This window comes from Dipteris shenzhenensis, chromosome 23 (assembly GCF_047967505.1).
Source record: "Dipteris shenzhenensis isolate YYH24624 ecotype China chromosome 23, Dip_SZ_1.0, whole genome shotgun sequence".
In the NCBI taxonomy this organism is placed as follows: domain Eukaryota; kingdom Viridiplantae; phylum Streptophyta; class Polypodiopsida; order Gleicheniales; family Dipteridaceae; genus Dipteris; species Dipteris shenzhenensis.
In genome coordinates this window covers 53,629,705-53,652,141 of record NC_141618.1, presented here as the reverse complement: position 1 = coordinate 53,652,141, position 22,437 = coordinate 53,629,705, and the positions used below count along the sequence as shown (strand labels likewise).

General features: G+C 43.6%; 1 protein-coding gene across 1 annotated transcript in view; it reads right to left on the bottom strand.

Moving 5' to 3' along the window:
- Window positions 1-21,691, bottom strand: part of LOC147887564 (Transducin/WD40 repeat-like superfamily protein) — a 32,425-nt gene extending 10,734 nt beyond the window's left edge. The window contains exons 1-20 of the mRNA XM_087394978.1: window positions 21,606-21,691; window positions 21,205-21,426; window positions 20,909-21,017; window positions 20,128-20,490; window positions 19,951-20,006; window positions 19,615-19,858; window positions 19,477-19,532; window positions 18,961-19,249; window positions 18,020-18,198; window positions 17,674-17,810; window positions 17,098-17,199; window positions 16,842-16,980; window positions 16,603-16,689; window positions 16,200-16,361; window positions 15,612-15,992; window positions 15,260-15,459; window positions 14,516-15,167; window positions 8,201-8,410; window positions 7,466-8,096; window positions 6,921-7,340 (exon numbers count right to left, since the gene is read on the bottom strand). Of these exons, the coding sequence (XP_087251104.1) occupies window positions 6,921-7,340; window positions 7,466-8,096; window positions 8,201-8,410; window positions 14,516-15,167; window positions 15,260-15,459; window positions 15,612-15,992; window positions 16,200-16,361; window positions 16,603-16,689; window positions 16,842-16,980; window positions 17,098-17,199; window positions 17,674-17,810; window positions 18,020-18,198; window positions 18,961-19,249; window positions 19,477-19,532; window positions 19,615-19,858; window positions 19,951-20,006; window positions 20,128-20,490; window positions 20,909-21,017; window positions 21,205-21,426; window positions 21,606-21,653 (4,687 nt within the window). The 5' untranslated portion in view covers window positions 21,654-21,691. The remainder of the gene's footprint in view (window positions 1-6,920; window positions 7,341-7,465; window positions 8,097-8,200; window positions 8,411-14,515; window positions 15,168-15,259; window positions 15,460-15,611; window positions 15,993-16,199; window positions 16,362-16,602; window positions 16,690-16,841; window positions 16,981-17,097; window positions 17,200-17,673; window positions 17,811-18,019; window positions 18,199-18,960; window positions 19,250-19,476; window positions 19,533-19,614; window positions 19,859-19,950; window positions 20,007-20,127; window positions 20,491-20,908; window positions 21,018-21,204; window positions 21,427-21,605) is intronic.
- Between the last annotated feature and the right edge of the window lie 746 nt (window positions 21,692-22,437).

The window sequence follows — 22,437 nt, the reverse complement described above, 5'->3', positions numbered from 1 at the left end:
CTTGATTGGCAGTGTGATACCTTAACAATTGTGAAAGGTCTACCTTAACCTGTCGTGATACGCAGTGATCAGAGCATACCAAGGATTCTGTTAATCTCTTATATCCAAGCAAGTCGTGCCGTGCACAAGGGTGCAATGTGTGCACTTGTTTATGTCCACTGCCAGATCATTTCAATTCAAGCCGCTTCTTCGATGGGGCAAGCCATGGTTGATCTACTTCTCAAAAGTTCCAGGACATTATGATCCAGAATAATCTACCACCTCAACTACCTCCATCTTGACCAGAAGACCATCGCATCGATATTATTTCGAACTCCACACCCCCAATAAGTTTCCTTACCAACTTTCCAAGCCTATGGAAGGGGAGTTAGAGCAACAGTTGTCTCAGTTACTGCACACAAGGTAACTCTTTAGAAGCGTGTTTCCATGCTCTCTCAAAGAGTGTTATTTGTATCTTTCATTTCTCCAAGTATTATAGAAAATTCTTTCCCGATTGGCGAAAGGGGGCCCTCAACGGATACAAGAACCCAATTGAATCTCATCTCTATTCTCTCTCTACCCTCATCTCCTTTCTCTCTCTATGGTGCATAACGATAATTCCTCGCTAAAGGTTTAAAGAAGGTCTTGTTGTGATTACACGATCAAATAACCGTTGCATGATACATGCATTCTAGACTTGGGAAGGATGCATGATCTCATTACCTACAATGGTCTCAACCAATGGCACTCTTCAGGTGGTTTTACTTGTTTCCTGCATGGGGAGGCCTCTAGCGTGGTCGATTACATCATTGGATCTTCTGCCTTCGGCTCTCATATCACCGATTTCAATTTTGCACCACCTCCTTCACAAGCGGACCACACATAACTTTTCTTTCATATCTCCACCCCCTGTCTCGCCGTGCCGCACACACCATTGCCACTTATCATGACATACACTTTAATCGCAGTTTTTTACTTGCATACTCTACCCAACTCTATACATTGCTCACATACATCGATTGCATACCCTTTCTAGAGGACCGAGCAGCTTTGATCACTCGCTCACTTCCTGAGGCTACACTTCACGCATTCTTGTACACTACTCGCTCCACACGCCCACTACCTCTAGGGACCGTTCCCTGTAATAGATGTTACGATCATGACTGTAAGGCTCTACACTATTAGATCAAATTTGAGACCAAACAAAATCTTCTATCCAACCCGAGCCGAAGTGTGAGTATAACCAACTTGTTCGTCGCCGACAAAAACATGCTTTTATCCGCAAGAATGAGGAGTTACTGAACACATTGTTTAGTAACTCAAGGATTTTTGGAGGAAATTACTAAGGCGACGGTCCCCCTCGCCTCTCATAGATACCCAAGTTTGACATGCTTATGCACGCATCTTACATGATATCCCACATCAACCCAACCCTAACCTTTCACACACCCCCCACCCCATTTCTTGCACCCTCTTCACTAAGGGTGGCGAAAAGGATGCCGTGACGAAGCTTCATAAAGACCAGGCGAAATACCATGAGGGTTTGTGCATTGAACTTACTTTAAATGGGATTAACATCCTAGCCCCGATCCTAGCAAAGCTATTTGCCTTGGCTTCTTGGGCACCTGGACCCTTAACACCATTTCACCTATTCCACAAGGCAAGAGATCCCATGGACCAAGAAAACTATAGGACCATCATGATTGGACATGTCATGTCCAAGATCTATGCATCAATACTTGATACCAAGGTTAACTGCTTTGCAAAGAAGCAGGGGCTCATAGCAAAGGGGTAGGCCGAATTCCAACGTGCCCACAAGACCATGGACCACTACACTCAAATGTATAATCGAGAAAGCCAAGTTACGAAATCAGCCAACTCCTAATCTATCACATATGCCACGCCCCACATCTTGCACCCTCTTCACTAGGGGGAGTAAGGGATGCCGTAATGAAACTTCATAATGGTCAAAGGAAGGATCATGAGGGACTGTGCACTGAGTTCATTGCATCTGGGATTAACCTCCTAGCCCTGATCTTAGCCAAGCTATTTAATTAAGCTGTTTGCTTGGGGTTTCCGCACACCTGGACCATCAACACTATCTCATCCATCCACAAGGGAGGGGATCCCATGACCTCGGAGAACTATAGGACCATTATGATTCGACATGTCATGTCCAAGATTTATGCATCAATACTTGATTCTGAGGTCAGTAGATTTGGAAAGTGTCAAGGACTCAGAGCAACGAGACAAGCTGCTTTCAGGCGGGATCATGGGACCATGGACCATATTCTCGCACTCAGATGTATCATCCAAGAGGCGAGGGCACCAAAGCAAAGGGTTTATTGTTGCTTTGTGGATTTCCGCAAGACATTTAACACCGTTCCGAGAACCCATCTCATACGACACCTACAGGATTTTGGGTTACAACCAAGAGATCATTTGGGCTGTCATGGCACTTTATGAGTGAGTTTCAGGCAGAGTCCGAATAGAATCTGGATGGACAGACGAGATCATGAGCACTATCGGGGTCAAACAAGGGTGCCCATTATCACCTACCTTGTTTGGCCTCTACAGCAACGAGCTCAAGATAATGATGCAGGCACAGGGAGGGATAGATTGCTCTCGCACGGGCACACTGATCCGGATATTACTTTATGCAAATGATGTGGCTCTCTTGTTCTCCTCAACAGAGGAGCTCTTGAGACACCTTGACGCACTACAGTCCTTTTGTGAGTCTCATGATTTGAAGGTCAACTTGGGTAAAACCAAGGTTATGATCTTCAATACATCTCGAGTTGTCATGCACAATGAGCATTTCGCATTTGATCGGTCCCTTGTTGAGGTAGTTTTATCATACACTTATCTTATGGTCGTCTTTTTCGGACTCATCTTCACTATGAGACCCGCGATACATGCACGTCTGAGCAGAGGATATGCTTCATTGGCTAGACTAGAGAGGCCATGCTTCCACTCTCACTTTCAAGATCCACAGACCAAAAGGTTTCTTTTTGACTCGTTGGTCCGCCCAATAGGGATGTATGGCAATCCATGCTAAGGGCTTGACTTGTCGCATACAGAGTGGGCCAAGGTGGAGCGGCTACAGGTTCTCATGTTATCACGGATGATCCGTGGTAAGCCATCCGTCCCTCACCAGATCATTCGGACGGAGTTTGGGTCACCCCTATTACAGCTAGATGCTGCATTTCAGGTCATTACCGAGTAAGGGAGAATGGGGATTACACATCCGGGCGTAGCAGGATACCATGGCTAGCATTGTCCTCTTCTATGGCACTTGCAACAGAGGGAGACCAGAGGTGCTGGTATGCACACACAGAGAGATGGTTTGAAGGACTAGGGCTCCACATGGATAGACTACCTCTTTCCCAGTACAACATGGATGCTCCTTTCTCTCCTCTCCTATCACACGAGATCAACCAGGTTATCCGTAAGGATCTACTACAACTACACTCATTCCGGACTTGGTTGGGCCCGAGTGATCTTCCAATGAAGCTGGGCTTCTACAGAGATCACTTCTTACATATCACAGCAAAGGGTTTCATTGATCCACCACGATACACGCAGATTCACCTACCCCACTCATTGAGGATCTCTCTTGGGCGGTTCTGGGTCTATTCACACGGACTTCGTATCGAGAGCGACAGAGTAGAGTGGTTACTTAAGAAGAAGCGCATATGCACATTGTGTGACATGCAGGAGGTTGAGACAGAGAAGCATTTTATCTTCAGATGTCCTGTTTACTATGAGATCCGAGGGCGTTTCTACTACCTCTTCAGAGATAGTTATGGGGTTTTGGCCCGTTTCCTCTCCTACCTAGACCAACGATGTTTGGCTAGTTTCATTCATGAGGTGCTCAGATACCGCGATAGGATACTCCAAGCACGAAGACAGGAGTAGACTTCTTCCTCGATTGATACTTCTTAGAGCTCTATCACGGAGTTCTTTCAGCTAGATCACATAGACTCCCCCCCACGAGGCGAGACCTCCACATGATCGTGACCCGACATCTCAAACAGAGGGTTGATTCACAGATCATACTTAGAAACATCCCCTCCTTGTTTAGGGTCAAAGCCTGACCGACAGGGATCACAGTGACCCTAGTTAGACACAGAGCTACGACCAGGAGACGTACCAAGACCGCACCCTTGGGGGGGCAACAATGCTCTATTGCTGACCTCATGCCTCCACTTCCATAACCTCATCCATCTTGATGTCTTGCTGCTACTGATGATGATGATGATGATGTCGACGATGATGCTAAGATTGATATATATAGTCGAGATATGACTATGTTGTACTTAGAAATTAGTACTGCCATTTTGCACTTTTTTGCATTATGCATTGGTGTGGATGCTCGTTTAGTAGCTCCACTACCACAGCTCATTGTATAAGGTTTTTCACGTCTCATAGACCCGTCTTACGAAGACTTTAATAAACTCTCTCTCTCTCTCTCTCTCTCTCTCTCTCTCTCTCTCTCTCTCTCTCTCTCTCTCTCTGCACTCCCTAGGAGCTACCCTCCCTAAGCTGATGTACTAATTGGTTTTCAAATTGTCCCATAGACTTCTTGGTCTTTTGTGGACGTTAATAAATCTCTCTCTCTCTCTCTCTCTCTCTCTCTCTCTCTCTCTCTGCACTCCCTAGGAGACACCCTCCCTTAGCTGATGTACTAATTGGTTTTCATGCTGTCCCATAGACTTCTTGGTCTTTTGTGGACGTTAATAAACTCTCTCTCTCTCTCTCTCTCTCTCTCTCTCTCTCTCTCTCTCTCTCTCTCTCTCAGCCTTCAGGGATGAGACGAGGGATACAAGAGGAGTCCAAGGATCAAGCAAGGTCGCAATATTGTACAAGTCTTCCCTCGCTGGAGCCATCTACATTGAGAGGAAGGACGCACACTCCCGATTCATGTGGATCTGGATCCGACGCACAAACACCTGTGACCTTTTCATAGCAGTATGCTACTTCCCACCAGACACATCCCACTTCGCTAGAGTGGCACGAGAGGAGGGTGAGACATCGCCATATGCACCCTTACATCAGGATATCCCAGACATTTCAGCCCGCGGGAAAGTTCTCCTTGTTGGGGAGTTCACCGCCAAGACGAGCTGGACTTCCGAGACGACTCTATCATGCTACCAGACATGGACTTAGACGGAGCAAGTATGATTAGGACCTCATCGGACCGACATGGGCCTGTTACACCATATGGACACGCGCTCCTTGATCTGGGCATGATGCATGCTCTCATCATCTACAACGGGCTTGACCTATGGCCCTCCTCAAGTGGCTTTACTTGCTTCCCACATGGGGGGTACTAGTGTAGTAGATTACATCATGGGATCCCCTATCTTCACTTCATGTATCACCAACTTCACCGTAGCACCACTCCCTCCAAGAGCTGATCACACATTCCTATTCTTCACTATCTTCACCCCATGCTTAGCCACACCACATAGGAAGCACGGCACCTACCACGACATACACTTTGATCACAGCCTCTCACCAACCTACTCTAGATGCCTAAACAGACTCCTAACCTACATCGATCACATACCACTCATAGAGGACCATGCTCCCCTGATTAGTCGCACACTCCACGAGGCTGCCCTCCAAATCTTTCCCCACACCACACGGTCCACTAGACCACCACCTCTTGGTTTTGTACCTTGCAACAATTGGTACGATGCGGAGTGCAATGCTTATTGTCAATAGCTCTGACTTGAAACCAAATGTCACCTCCCGAACACACCAAACACGGTATGCAAGTATCAACATCTCGTACGTTGGAAGAAGCAAGCATTTCTTCGTCAAAATGAGGAGCAGCTGCTACACATCTTGTACAACAACTCTTAGGATTTTTGATAGAGATTCCTTGAGTATAGGTCTCCATCACCTCTCACCGACTTGAGAATCTAGCACACATATGCACACCATCTTTATGATGTCCCACACCATCCCACTTCACATCTCACACACACATCGCCCCACCACTTGCACGTTGTTCACCAGAGGGGGAGTCAAGGATACGACATTGAAATTGCACAATGGCCGAGCTAAGGATCACGAGGGGCTATGCATTGAGTTTATCGCATATGGGATCGACACGTTAGCCCCAATCCTAACAAAACCCTCCCATGCTCTCCTCATATGGGGGCTTATGGATGGGGAGGTGACCTTTCCATCATGAAGACCATAGAGGAGAAGAGAGGCCCAGCCAGGCTGCTCAAGTTGAACATCAACGTCGTCCTATCATTGAGTTCCTCTTTTGACGATGCCAGCTCTCACGAAGGAGCTATCGATCGAGATCATCTCTGCTATCCTCTACCAATTGGAGGATTTGCTCCACCAGATAGTGTATAGAGGTTCAAAAACCTTGGTGAACAATTGACTGACTAGTTCCCTACAATTGACTGACTAGTTCCCGCATAGCCCATGGCTCTCATGTGGACAATTATGCTAGGCTATGTTGCCCTCCCACAAAGACATTGAGGTATACTTACCCCACATGTTCTTTTCGTCTTCAATATCAGCCTTTGGAGCGGATGCTTGCTTCAAAGTTCAGCAGCTCCATCCCTTAGCTTTTACTGTATTTGGTTTTCTCCAGTCTCATTGACCCTTCAGTCTTTTGAAAACTACTAAAATTTCATTCTTTCTCTCTCGTAACAAATTGTCAAGATATAGAAATTATCTACCTTGAAAGTAAAAGGTGCATGTTCACAAAATGGCTTTCAGTTAATTACAATTGCTAAGAGACAGGGTGTTATTAACACTAATAAGACTTACCACTTTCTCACAACTCACAAGGCATTGATCCTTTGTAGATTGAGTTGCAGAGTACACAAATGCAATGGGCTATATGTAAATGCACGAGGGAGTGCAGGGAAAAAATATGGACTTAAAACCAAAGGGAAATCGAAAAATACCATTCTTGCTGGACCTGACAGAGCAATGATCCAAGGAAAGATTGCTGGAATACTCCATAGCTGATGGAATGTCACAAGCCAGAGCATTTGAGTTATTCGACTGGTGTGAGGAAATCATAAAATCAGACAGCAGCCAAACTTTTTGCAAAGTTGGTGGCATAAACTCTTGATAGAGACTGGACAAATTTGGAACGAGAGTATCAGCATCTTTGCTGTTCAATGACTCAAGCCCTCTGAACAAATCTAAAGCATTGTCGACAGCTCGTGACAACTCTTGCAGAGCATTCTTATATTTGTCCACCGGGTTTGATGGGCTCAAAGGATTGACAGGCATCGCGGTGGGAAGGTCTGCTGAAGAATCAAACCTCATGCCTTCATCATCTCTATCCTTTTGAGTAGTAAGAGTATCTTGCTGCCCTCCTACCAACAGCCAAGGCACAAAATACTAAATAAAAAGATGCATGCAAAAGTACTCAGACGACATGATTAATGGGCAAATACACAGTAGTGAAAATTGAAAGAATAAACACTTTGAACAATCATACCTGGAAATTCCGGTTCGAATTGTATCAAGTCGGTGATAACTTCATTTTCCTTTTCCAAGACCATCTTACTAGGGTAGGTCAAGTAAGCATCTCCTTCCCCTATGTCAAAAGGCATTTTTTGTTCCTCGGTTGTATATCCTGTGCATCCAATTACTGGAGAGCGTAATTGTGAGCTCAACTTCGCTGAGCAGGTTTGCAAGCTTAACAGCTTCTGTTCTTGACTTTGTACAGCTGCTTGAGAACAACAGTTTTCAGATGGAGATGCACAACTGAAGGCCTTACATTCAACTCCAAGTACAACATTGGTGCAACCCTTACCTTCACCTTCAAAAGTATGAGTTTGTTCTAGTCCTTCAAACTGAGCTTCTGAATCAAGAGAACTATCCCTTTCATCCGAAGGAGAGATAATTGCCAAATCCTGTTTAGACTCCAGGAAATTTCCCAAAGCGGGTGGAGAGAAAGCACCTGTGATAGATGTAAACGTCCGTTGAGATCTGTCCTTACGTGAAATTTCCATTGGGGCCTCTTCACCTATTAGCTGCTTTACAGGACAGGATGCTGCCTCTGCTGCTGTGATCCCCAGATGAGCTAAATGCTCTCGCATTTGCTGCACCTCAATGGCCATGTTATCCTGAACAAGTCCACATAAAAAGAAAACTAAGTCTTATGACTGACAAATAGACAACTCTTGGAAACCTTAAAAAGAATTGAAGCTGTGGCTCCATCAGAACTCACCTGTCGTTCTCTAAGTTTCAAGCATTCCCGCTCTTTTGCAAGAAGGGAAGTATTTCCAACCTCAGTTGGTGATGAGCTTCTGTTAAGAGTGTGCGCAATATCCATCACCGGAGATTCTTGAAACAAAGACACTATTGGCATTGTATGACTTGCCTGAGCAAAGAAACGAGCAGAGAAGCTACTTCTGGCTGATGCTTGTCCGGTATGAACCTTCAAAATGTAAAAACAAACATTGCATTTGCAGTAAAGCAAACAAAAATGGAATTAGCTACATGAAAACAAAATCATTACCTTGAAGTGGTTATTCATCCACCATCTGCTTTTAGCAACAGAAATGTTTAATTATGAAAAGGCTGGTCTGTGACTTCTACTGTAAATCTATATTTCGCTCCCCAAAGTAAAAATTCCAGTGAGTGGAGTTAAGTTGTGGAGGAATACTTATTGGCATGACAAAAGCTTGTGTAGTTTAGACATGTTGACAGTTCGGGTTCTTTCCCAGTATGAAACAGTTAGTTGATGTGCTTCCAGGGAATAGAAAAGGAATGATCAGCTTCAGGGAGACAAATCTAGAGCATGTAAAGCCATGGTAATGTCCTGCCTTATAGACAGGACCAGAAAATTTCCATAACCAATCTGAGAGAGAGAATTTGACAGGTGTCCTGCTTTACACAAGCTTTTGTCATGCCAATAAGTTGTGGAGGAATACTTATTGGCATGACAAAAGCTTGTGTAGTTTAGACATGTTGACAGTTCGGGTTCTTTTCCAGTATGAAACAGTTAGTTGATGTGCTTCCAGGGAATAGAAAAGGAATGATCAGCTTCAGGGAGACAAATCTAGAACATGTAAAGCCATGGCAATGTCCTGCCTTATAGACAGGACCAGAAAATTTCCATAACCAATCTGAGAGAGAGAATTTGACAGGCTTTACACATGATGTCTCAATGGGAAGATATATTTATTACCAATCCTCGTTTTGGATCAAATATAGGGATTTGCAAACATGTAGCTATATAACATGTGACAATGTGTCCCCATATTGGAACCTTTGAAGTACTTTTAAGCCACATCGCTTACACAAGAAATTGCCCATCCAATGGCCTTACATCATAAAAGCAACCATCACAAGATGTATCACCTAATCTGGTTTCTTGTACCTAAATTAAGATATCAAGAGAATGATAACGATAGTAACATTAAACCTGATGATATATCACATGCACGACATGGAATTGGATCAAAGTCTCAGTAGCTATCAATAGTCTTCTATCAATTTGCACGACACATTCATTCCCCACACAAAAGTCTTTTCACATTGACACTATGGTTTGAAATCTAAAATGCAATGAAATTTTGATCTTCAAGCTGACGAATCAAATGCTTAAATTTTTACTTTCATGATTATAATCTCTTATATCCCCTTCTCTACCCACTTCATAATACATGGGTAAATAATAATGCACGCCAGTATGTGGCCACTGGCAACAATGACAAGGTGTTTTTTCATTTTTTCCATCATGAGCGTTGTGGCCTTGAACTCTTTGCAACTTGTTGAACGAGTATATCCCCATTCTCCTCCCTTTTCCCCACTATCTAATTAAAGATCTTAAAGGTAGTTTATGCCTCCACACTATTTTTAGCATTTTCTTCTAGGAATGCTCCACTCAATGCTACTCTCTCACAAACATTGTAAGCATGGTTCTCTTGACTGCATTGGTGAAAATGATGTCCTTTAACTCTTGGAATCTGCCTAGAATAGGACCTTCTAATCAACAATCTAACTGGAAAACATGGTGGAAAACATAGTTTTTTCCATACGTTTGCATACGGCATATACATACGAGTATGGAAGTATGGAAAATTATGGAAAGATGCCCCAGGCTGTGAATACACACGTGGCCCTATAATTTTTCATACTTTCAAAACATAAGGTATAGAAAATTTTATCAACAATTTTCAGGTTTCACTACTTAAGCACTCCAAAAGTATATATTAAACCATTCAATCTAGACATTTGAAAAGTATGATATTCAAAACATACTCTGCTAGATTTTGGGTCACATATGATATGCCATTTCATACGTTATTTTCTCATATGTTTGCATACGTCTGGTATATGAACCATACGAGTATGGCAAAAACTATTGTGGAAAACTGCTAAGGGAACCCTTTCTACTCATCCTAAAGCTCCTCTATGATGAAGGAAGTCATTTTGGCTTAGGCTGAGGCTGTGACAATACCACCTAATATGGCCATCTCTTGAAATTTTCCTAATGAGGATGATCTTCCTTCTTATGGACTTGAAAAGGACAATGGGAACAAGAAATCCAATCATCTATCCTTGATGAAATCCACCGAATCATATTTGGCCACATTTGGATCATCCAATCTCCATTGTCACAATATGTACAACACTTGTGTCATCACATGGTAGCTTCATTTGGAATTCTCATTGTTGTCTACGAGAACCATTGAAAAGTAGCTTTAAAACTGATTGAGCCATTAAATGAAAAACTAAAGGTTTTCCAATCACACCTCTAAAAGTTTACCTTCTTGACAAATGACGACTTGATTGTTCAACAAACACCCACCACAACCTTTGATGCATGGTCTTGAGTCCAAAAAGGAGGAATGTCCAATCTTGCTCACTTTCAAGCCTCATGGTCTTACTCCTTTATGGAGCCTAACACAACATCGTTTTGTTCATCCTTGGCTTCATGAGTAGCACGACCTAGTTCCACCTTGGCTTATTGCATGGCATGAGTGGCACCAATATATATCAACTATAAGACTAGAGGGATGAGAATCTTTGATTATTGAGCTTGCATTTGCAACAAAGCATGCATCATGGTAGATGGCACAATGGGTGCTTCTAGTGTATTCCCACCTCATGGAGGCACCACCTCATCATCCTAACTAGAATTGGAAGGCATTTCACTGTTATGGTCGATTTGCCAAAAAGTGTTGCAACCATACATTTAACATTTAAGGGCCTCCCTAAACTATCACACACAAACTCAAGAAAATATTTTGACGCTCTGATACCAATGAAAGAGAGACGAGCTAAACTCCCCCCTACATAGTAAGAGTATCCCACTGGAGTAAAAGCATAACTGAGCTGAAAAAAACATCACAAGTGCTTGCATGAATGTTAGAGAATAGTGCAAAAAAGAATCACCAAGTGAAAGTGGCTCCCTACCGTATGTTGCAAATCCAAAAGGCTGAGTATTGCAATTGTAGTAACAGATGAAACCTCTTGAAGAATGAAATGGAGAAAGGAAAATTGCTTCTACTCCCTATAAGGCTGAAAATGGGGTTTTTGCTCATGGGCAACTAAAGGGCTGCTATAGTGAAGAGCTGAAGACTGAATGCAAGATGGGATAGAATAGGATGGTCCCTTGGAATAGACTCGAGGCAGCGATCTGTAGGGATAGACCTACCTCAACATGATCCATATCTACCCTTGGTCAAGACAACTCTTGATATCCCCTCATCGTTGATAACCCCACTCCGCGCTCACCAATTCACCACCCATCATCCAACCCCACCTCTCTACCTTTGCACCAGCCCTCTATCGAGCCGAGATCTCAAGAGGTCTAAGTTACTCATTATTGGACCCACCAGATCTATGGGAGCCTCTCCTCATAGAGGTACGTAGCATTCGGGCACACGAGGCAAAGTTGACCCGGTTTGCACAGGAGCAAACCAATTTCACCCAAGAGCAAGCGATTGTTATTCAGCAACAAGGCAAATCCCATCCAGGAGCTCAAACAGGACACCTTGGAGCTCAAGGAGTTTTCTTCCTTGAGTGTGGCCTTGAGGGGTAGACCTGCAGCAACCATGGAGGCTGAGATAGCCACCATGCAATCAACCATAGCAGAGACATCCAAATGGGTAGAGGTGGTGAAGCGAGAATCTGCAAAGGCAACTGTTTCGGTACCCTTTTGGAGCAACAACAAAGGAACACTCATGCACACCTAGCAGCTTTGCATCATAGATCGTCTCTGTGGGATCACCCCAACATATCTATGGATGAGGACCTGACACCTTTACAGATAGAGGAGAGATGTGCCCTCTTACAGCTGCGTGATGCAGCTCGCAAAGAGGGGAAGTGGATAGCACTGCGGAATGGATGTCTCATCATCGGACCCCGCCAACCACTTGACCGCTCCTCCACTTAGGGGAGCGAGGTCTATGAGACTCAAGATACTAAGACCCTTGCTTGCACCATTTGGGACTGTAATGGTACCCTCTAGTCCGAGCCTGGGAATTTCTCAGAGTCATACATAGAAAAAGACATAGTCTTCTACACAGAGACACATCAGAGGCCAAAGCACCCCTTACCAATGGTCAACGGATACACTTGGGAGTCAACCTATAGGGGGGAGACGAGGGAGGCAAGCGGAGTATGGGGATCAGGAGGAGTAGCAATCTTATACAAATCATCTCTTATTGGGGCAATTTCAATTGAGAGGAGAGATCACCACTCTAGGTTTCTTTGGATCCGACTACGACACACCGCTAGCCGTGATCTCTTCATAGCAACCTGCTACTTCCCACCAAAGACCTCACATTTTGCTAGGGCAATACATGAGGAGGCTAAGGCATCACCATATACGTCCCTCTATCATGATATTATGGATTTCTCGAGCTGCGGAGAAGTTCTCCTAGTGGGAGACTTCAACACGAGGACAAGGGTGCACCAGGTGCCACTACTAGATTTTCGAGAGGATGTTTTACTTCTCGACATAAATCTGGCTGACGTTGACATATCACGAGTGTCTGTGATAGACGGGCCGCTACCACTTCTTATCAATATGCACTACTAGATCTAGGTACGGCACACAATCTCATTATTTACAATGGTCTTGAGTAATGGCGGTCTTGAGTAATGGCCCTCCTCCGGCGACTTCACCTGCTTTCCGCATGGAGGGGGGTCTAGCATAGTTGATTATATCTTGGGATCCCTATCATTCACATCACATATCACAGACTTCTCCGTCTCACCACCACCACCTTGGGCTGGTCACACATATCTCTTCTTCAAGGTCACAGATCACACTTAGAGACATCCCCTCCATGTTTAGAGTCGGGTCTCACTCGACGGGGGTCACAGTAGCCCTGGTTAGACGCAAAGCTATGACCAAGAGATGCACCTTTGAGTGACTAACAACACTCTATCGCCGATTTCATGTCCCCATTGCCACATCCACCTTGATATCTTGATGGTGATGATGTGATGATGATGATGATGATGAGATAATCGACTACGGACATGACATGACTATGTTGTACTTAGAATTTCGTACTGACATTTTGCATATTTTGCATTTGCGTTGGTGTGGATGCTCGTTTAGTAGCTCCACCACCACAGCTCGTTTATACCAAGTTTTTCACAATCTCATAGACCCATCACTCTTCCAAAGACTTTAATAAACCTTCTTTCTTTCTTTCTTTCTTTCTTTTTGCCCTCTTCGATTTCCTCTAGCGCCCCTTTGCCTCCTCATTCTCTCCTCCGCAGCAGTCCTCTGTCTCTGATTCTCTGTCCTCTCGCCTCCCTTCAGTCTTCCCTCCTTGGCAATTGTTGCACCTCCAATCCCTGATTGAATGGCTAACTCCACTCCCTGCTCGAACGGCTGGCAGCAGCCCTCCTTAGCAAACCCTATAACCTCCCATCCACTCCATGCTCCTCACTCGACTGCTCTCCATCCCCCCCCATTGCCCTTGCTCTTAATTTCATCCCCTCTCCGACCTCAACCTCCATCCCCTCCACTCCATGCTCCTTGCTCCACTCCCCTCTCTGACCTCCTCAGCTCGCTCACCTTCACCACTCTCACCCTCTCACGACGTGGGCATGGCAATGCAAATGACAAAGGCAGCAAGCTGCCCTCCTACACGATGGCGGTGGAGGAGGTGCCAAGGGTTAGGTTAGCTCATTGTTAAGTTAGGGTTAATGTTAGGTGAAGTTAGCATAGGTTAGACTGCGTGTTAATCAAGTCTCTGTTATTACCTTAGGAAAGTATTAAAAATGTGACTTAATAATCTGAATTAATGTAGATTTTGAAGTTTTAGATTCATCTGGTTTTTTAGGATGTGATATTTATATGCACTTTTAAAAAAACTTTGCTTTGGAATCATGGTGGTCAGAGCTATGTAGTGAAAGTCACATATTTTTATGTGAAGAAGAGCCATTTATGTTATCTTCATCTTGTAGTATCATCCGAAATTCCTATTATTATGCCTATATCTCTAAAGACATAAATTCAGGAAATCCCCCTAAAGCAAATGTGGTGGATAGGAATTTAAATGCACACTACCTTGATTGCAGTAGATAGCTTGCCAAAATGAGCACTGAAGAGATCTCTGCCAGGGCTGATGTATTGTTCATTATCCTCATCCTCCTCACTTAAGTCATCACGCGTTGGAACCACCATCTGTTCTTCATGCTCAGCCCCTTCAACGCCTTCTTTGCCTATCAAGGATTCTGGAACACTTTGTTCAGAAATAGGGACTTCATTTATAATTCCAAGCCCGCTGTTCAGCATTGCCATTTGTGTTAATTCCGAACTAAGGGTTGATGCCCTTTCATTACTGTTTGTCGACATACAAACAAGTGGAGCAGATTTTTTCAGGGGTTCTCCTGTAATTTGTTTACCAGACCTGGACTTATCATCACATTTATATCCAGTAATCAGGCAATTTAATGGAGTTCTCGACTCTAGCTCGTCATCTGAGAGAGAAACCACAACACTGTCATCATTTCTACCATCTTGTAGTCCCTGTTCATCTCTTCTGACATTCTGAAAACCTCCGAAATGCTCTTCAGAGTAAATAATCTCTGTTTCATCTCTCTTTTCTATGTTATCTGCAACAGGTCTGAGCTGATGTCCTGAAGAAGAAGCATTGTCTTGGAAAAAATCATCCTCGTCAAAAAACAATGTATGCACAGTCTTCCAATGTGTATCCTTTCTGAACAGCAAGACACACACAATCATTCTTACAACAGACTCCTTTAAATGGGCAAAAGAATGAATAACAACAATTGGCAGACAATATCATACCGTTCTGAGGCTTTCAGACTGGTAGCTGAAGCTCTACTAGGTTGAGACTCAACTGAGCTTTCAGGTGAATTACATGTGTTGGCAGATGCCCCTTCAATCGTAAATTTGCGTCGAAGACCATATCTACTTGGATGAATTGTTGCAGGAGGCGTGACTACTTGTGGTTCAGAGAACAGTTTATAACCTTCAGAGCCGAGTCTCTGCACAATAGAATGCTTTGAGTTTTATCTGAAACTGCTCTGATTAGCTGGACCCAAACTACATATCCAAACAATAGAAAAGAACATATTTACACTCCATTTAAACATGTAATCTAAACAGGTAAACATAACAAGTGATTTGAATATCATACCTCTGCCCATCTGGATTCAGAAGAGTGCACAGAATTTTCTGCAAATTCATTTTCGTCTTTCTCCGCAATGGTCTCTGCAACCTTGGCCTGTGCCCAATGTGGCAGCCTCGACACACTGAATTTAAATGCCGGAGTGATGCTATTTGTGAGCTGCGGCACAGTTGAAACAACTTCACAAACAGCAGTATCAACGTCGGCTGCAGAGACTATATTTCTGTCAATGGGTGGATTCTGCATCTCCTCCTGATGTCCTTTGGACCCAGGCAGTTGAGTACATGAATGCAAAGTTTGTGACTCAGCTCGAGTAATGCATCTTTTTCGCATCATTTTAGCAAGAGTGTTAGGAAGCCTCCACACAAAAATACAGCTGTCTCCACTAACCTGATCCAAATTGCAAATCATCAATCAGCAAGCAGCCCAACTCAGCTTGAGACATTGACAGCTAAAACGCCTCACCACTGCCTGCTTTGGTAGAGGATTTTCAAAGGAGCACATGGCATACTTTGTCATAAAAGTGTCACATAAATGCACCCCTGGGCACACTTTATCATAAAAGTGTCACATAAATGCATCCCTGGGTATACATACCGATATAAGCCGCCTGCAATCAGGCATAAAGGTCACCCCTGTGATTACTTCCGCATGTCCTTGTCCCAGACACACCAAATCCCCATTTGAAAAGTCATATATTCGCATACTTTTGTCAGAGTGGGAGCACACTAAATATGTGCCACTGTGATCAACACGAACCTGAAAAGTCACATATTCGCATACTTTTGTCAGAGTGTGAGCAAACTAAGTACATGCCACTGATCAACACGAATCTGCCATGCTTAGAAATGAGAAATTAATTGAAATTCTATCCAGAACTGGTTGAAACATCCAAGCCTGCTTCAAAGGCTCTTAGAGACAAAGAATTCAACAACAGTCCTTGCATTATCATAGTGATACCATCATCAATGCTGCCGGTAAAAGCTTCTCCACTTTATACCTTTATTGGCTCACCAGCCTCGCCTTCAGGTTTGAAACTTCTCACAGACTTTCCGCTTGCTAAATTAAGCACATTCAGCTTCTTATCCTGAATTCAAACATTTTATGCTATCAGCTTTTCTCAGCCAGCACAAATTTCTTTTAGAAAGAGAAAACAAGCTCTATTACCTGTTAATTCTGTCACCTTAAGCTACCAAGCAAAAGACATTATTGAGCATTATTTGAATTTTATGCCAGAACCTGGCCAACAGTTACTGCCAGCTTGTTGGATGGATCAATGTCCATGTCATACACTGTGCCGCGGGAAGCCATCTCTTGATGGTAACGTGTGCTCTTCAGGCCAGTAGACGTTGACTCTATATTGCGAAACACCACTGATCTGCAAAATATAAAATATTGTTTGATCTGTGGCATTTTGAAAAACGTTTTTACGAACATCAGAAGCAACTATCTTTAATGTGCATTTTTACTGTTTTCAAGGAATAAACAGCCATACTTATCTGCACTACAGCTAAGCAATTTGGAACCATTGCAGGCAAACTTTGCTGTGGTAATCGAAGCCGAATGATCATCCAATGTTTCGATCACATCAAAATTTCTGTTATTCACAGATAGCAGCAAAACCCAATCAAACTTTGACTGAAAAGCCCCATATGACAATAATTTTCAGCAAAAACGTCAAAGGACGTTGAAAGGCAGACTCCACGTATCATCAGGGATACAATGTAATCTGGATTATTCGTACCTCCTTATGCATTTCAAAATAAGGGATACAATGTAATCTGGAAGAGCTACACATACTATCAATGATTGACAAAAAATCCTGAGGACACGCCATAAATGCAATTTAAACACCGCCAGGTTTCAAAGGCACTAGATATCAAATTCTATCGTACAGGCCAAAGTAAAGCTTGTCAAAAGCTAACAGACAAAAAGGTCCCTTTTTAATCAAATGTACAATCATATTCAAGGCTATCAATTTGTGTTGCAAGTAGCAAATGCAGAGTAGATGATGTCTACTTCTCTAAGCAGAGAATCAAGGAGACTCATTGAAGCAGTTCGCAATGAATACCTGCTAGCGTCATATATGTGCACTAGACGATCTCTACCACCAGAAGCCAAAAGCGACACCTCTTTGAAATGATTATCCACACCCATCATAGCAACGGTACCAAAACTCAGTGTAAGAATCTCTGCATCATGCGCTTCCTGCCAAGTATTTCCACAAGTGCCAGCACAGTTTCACCAACCACCTGTCAAATGATGCTGTTAAATAATGCCATCTCTGAAACACACACAAGCTCTAAATAGTTTCCTGGGGAAAGATAAGTCAATACTCAACACAACTTTTATGATTGTTCCAAGAAAACGTCATAACCACTGCTCCTACCATTGCCCATGCATTGAGTGATTATTACCTTAAAGCTCACAATTTGAAGAGAACGCAGATCATAAATATGAAGGTTGCCACTGCGGTCTCCTGCTGCGAGATAACTCCCATCTGAGCTGACGGAAATTGAGCGGAAGCCCTTGTACGAATCCCCTGATTCTTCAGAATCAGCAAGAGAGGGCTTTACTGTCTGTTCAGCTCGCTTGTCTGCAGGACAATAATAGCACATCAGCACGCACTCTACCGAGCATTGTTCAGAATGCTTTGACACAACTCAAAACTTTGCACGCCCCGGATCTACATAACACTATACTTTTAACCCATATGCAAAGAAATCAGAGCAGCCAACCTTATACATAGTTGACGTATAGTTTGTCTTGGACATAGAGCTTGACTTAAACAAATTCTCTCCTTTTGGTAGTTTTAAGGCTTTGAGCAGTCAAGACTTGAAGATTTATAAATCAGCATGCTCATGAGTCATAGGTAGGCATGTATATTTACAGCTGGACAGAGATGGGGAGTCTCCTTTAGATAGCAACTCGAATGAATATGGAATCATTCTTTTAAGTCTCAAACCAAAGATCACAGTGACCTTGCCCAGGCAACTGCTTACCCAAATCAAAGGTAGTCGAAAAGTCATAAGACCTAGAACGGTGACTAGACATAAAGCAACTTGCATGCATGTGCAATCATGCTTTGAAGCCTTTAAAAAAAGACTTAAAAATGTGACTAGCAAAGTTTACATCTTACAATCTGATAATTTCCCATAGCATATAAGGGAATGTAAATTCAAGGACAATGAACACTATTTGGATTGGACAATGTTTGAAGGTCATTACAAATTCATACTCCTTGGCTAGGCCCAAAATCCATACAGCACTTTTTGTAAGCATGCCTTTATCACAATTTCAACTTTTGTGCAGGCAGGAATTCTAGATGCCCAAGGTCCTTGAAAGGATGGCAACATACCTGTGTACAATACCCCTAATACGCTCTTATCATAAGCATTGCCAGGCTTTGAAATTGATGCTGCTGCTTGAACCAAACAATCTTCTCCATCATGCGGAGAGTCAAGGTGCCATAGTCTGATGCTACCATCAGCTGAGCATGTTGCAAATGCTCCATGTCCATCTAAGTCTCCTCTAAAATTGAGAGAATCGTTGGTTGAAATAATGTCCATGCTCTTGTGGTGGTTTGGAAGATTTGTAACATCCCAAATACACCCACTGTGAGACAAAAATGCCTGGTATCTTCCCACCTGCAGAGGAACGCAAAAAATTAAACCTGTGCTGCAATGAGCTGTTGCATTCCACCGCTGTACATAACACTCCCATTTCCAAACAGGAGACAATTTGAGAAAAACTGATGACGTCCAATATTATGAGCATGCATTGTCAGGATATGCTGTATTTTGAACTATATTAAGCACACATAGCTAGCAAAACTCTACACAGACCAAAAATCTCATCAAAACAAGCAACTCACCTTTGAAAAACTATGAACATCCCATATGAAAAGACTGTGATCAGCATATACGACAGCTGCAACAGGCCATACCTTTGAATAAGTTTAATGTCAAGTAGGCAAAGCCTAACTTAAACCTTCAAAAGACTTACAACTTACCCAGCTTGTCTCGTGTGACAAATCGGCAAGCAATAGAATCCGGATACATAATTCCATTGACATTATGCATTGCAAGGTAAGCACAAGTATTGGCATCAGTGAGATCGTGGAAGCCAATCGGTGCAGGACGTGGCAGGGTTGCCACAAATGCAAGAGTCTCAAGCATGAAGATGCGCACAATACCATCACTGCATGCGCAAGCGATATGCAATCCAGAAATAGCTAAGCCATATCCTTGGCGAACCTGAAGAACCAACAGAACATACATGGTCAGGTATCTGGACGAGTGACTTGAAGCTGGTGCAAATTTATCCTTCATAATCTTTTGAAACACACCTTCAAATTGACCCATTTTTTGACTGCAAGGCCTCTATGTAGCAGGCATAGAATTCCTGCAAAAAAGACTAGTGATCAAATCCAAGGTTGCATCTTAGAGCACATTGTGAAATAAGGAACTGTCATTATGAGTTTAAAGATGCACACTAGAGCGAGCCAAAGCTTAGTTGAGCTTGCCTGTATTAGTTAATGCATAAATTGGTTGAATCTCATTCACTCCATCTGCTGAATCTTCTGCTGAAGTTACTGCTACAAAAGAACTTTCTCGTAAGCTACCTAGATTTACATTTCTGCCATCCATAATCAGAGTTCCTATGCCTAAACCAGATCGTTGACGGCCTGCATGCAATCCAATAGTCCAGCATTTCAAGTGACTGGTCCCTGCTGTGACAAAGAAACTCGCATCCGAAGCAAAACACATCCCACTAATTGGCAACAACGCTGTTGTTGCTCTCACTTTCGAGATCAATGTTCCAGATTTCAAATCCCATAGACAAAGTAATCCATCATGAGGGAAGCCAACTGAGACGAGGTGTTTCCCTGGTCACCAGAAATGTAAAAGGACTATTAAAGGACATGTTGCATAAAATCGGCACAACTTAGAGTGCATGGAATTGTATAAGAGTCTAGGATTAGCAAATGCTTAAACAGTCCAGGCCTATTCCCAAATTTGGAATCGTAGATATAATCGAGTCCTGGAATACTTGCTGTCTTCGTTCACAAGAGCTCATTCACGAAGTTTCAACCCCATGCACTTCACCATGCAGAGCATGAACCACATGCTCTGTGACAACAAAGAATATATCATCTCATCGGCAAGCAAGGTGCGAGTACACGCATCGAGACATATATGCTCTATGTTTATACATTTTTAGACAGAACATGTTGATTTTTGCTAGTCCTGCAGAGACAGAGGCCAGACTCAGCTATGACCAAATGCAATCACTATTGAACTCACCATTTGAAGAAAACTGAACGCAGGAAATTCCATACTTGTGGGTCTTCAAATCAGCCAAGCATGATCCAGTAGATGCATCCCAAATAATAACTGCTGGTTGATGCCCAGACTATAAAACCAGAGGTTTACGAAATTATTACTAGAGCAAACTTTCAATTTATCCACATCAATCTTGGAAACAAATCCGACTAAGAAAAGTCACGTGCATTGATGCTCGTCTATCGGACGTCTTCAGGAATTGCCTCCACGTTTCAGAAAGCATCGCCAAAAATACAACATGAAATGTCAGGGAATACCTCTCCAGCTGCGACAAGATTTCCTCCTTGAGGTGAATAAGCCACACATGTGAGAGCCTTAGGAGTTCTTGAAACCATCAAAAACCGTGTCTGAAGGTTGGTTGTTGCATTATAGATGACCACCACAGATCCAGCCAAATATGCAAGCTCCCCAGTAATGGAATTGCACGCCAACCCATTGGCGTTGACGGTCGTAAGGCCAATCACCTTCTCAAGCTGAAGCTGCAAAACAAAGAGGACAATTAATGGCAGTCCATTTGAGAGCATTATTACGGTATTTACTACATCCAGGCACGCGTTTTATTATTCAAACTGCTGACTCTCGTTCGCCAACTGCGCATGCGCTAGCGCAAATTTTTAACAAGGTTGATTTGTTATCCGATGTAGTTGTCTGCGCGCACCTTCTCAAAAGATTCAGGCCGACGAGCTTTCCGCCTGACAAGCCTCATGATATAGATAGGTGCGGGAGGTGTAGGATGAGTAGCAGGAGCTGTGAGCACCTGGAAAAGTGGAAATCGGAGAGGTCCCTGTGGAAAAGAAGCAACAAGCAGCAAACGAAGGAGAGAGGGAAGATGAAAATGACACACAAAAAAGGCGCCCTTTTCAAAACCATCTAACTGAAAACTCTTCAGTCCATTTCCACCCGACCCTTACTCCACGCCACCCCGTACAGGGCCTTAGCACATGGATGAGTTTAGTAGCCACTTTTTCTCCCGTCAAGGGCCTTGGTCGGTGGAGATGAGATCTCCACTGTCCGATTAAAAAGCTGCGGACACATGGTAAAAAGACCACAAGCACACCGCAAATGAACGCGTCAGCCATTCCAAAGACCTCGGACGAAATTACCCATTAACACTTGTCCCAAACTGACGCATGTCAAACTCCAGTTCTTGTGCCTCGCTATAGCTCGTTGTGCCACGTCGTATCGCTCCCCACAGATCATAACAGAGCAGTCCATTCACTCCACCACCTGACCCTGCGCCACCCTCCATCCAATTGCTGCGCCACCTTGATTTACGGCACCGCCACCTTGGATTCACCCCCTCCCAATGGCCCTCGACAAGCCGAGAAAGGGCATGAGTCGCCCTTGTTCGATCGGGAAGCCACCAAAAATGATAGCTCGTGGCCTGCCGACCGCTTATTGCCTTCCTGGGGCTTCCCTCCCAAGAAAGGGCTCCCCATGCCCTTTCCCTCCAACCATCCTGGACCATGGCCTCTACACCCTCGAAACCA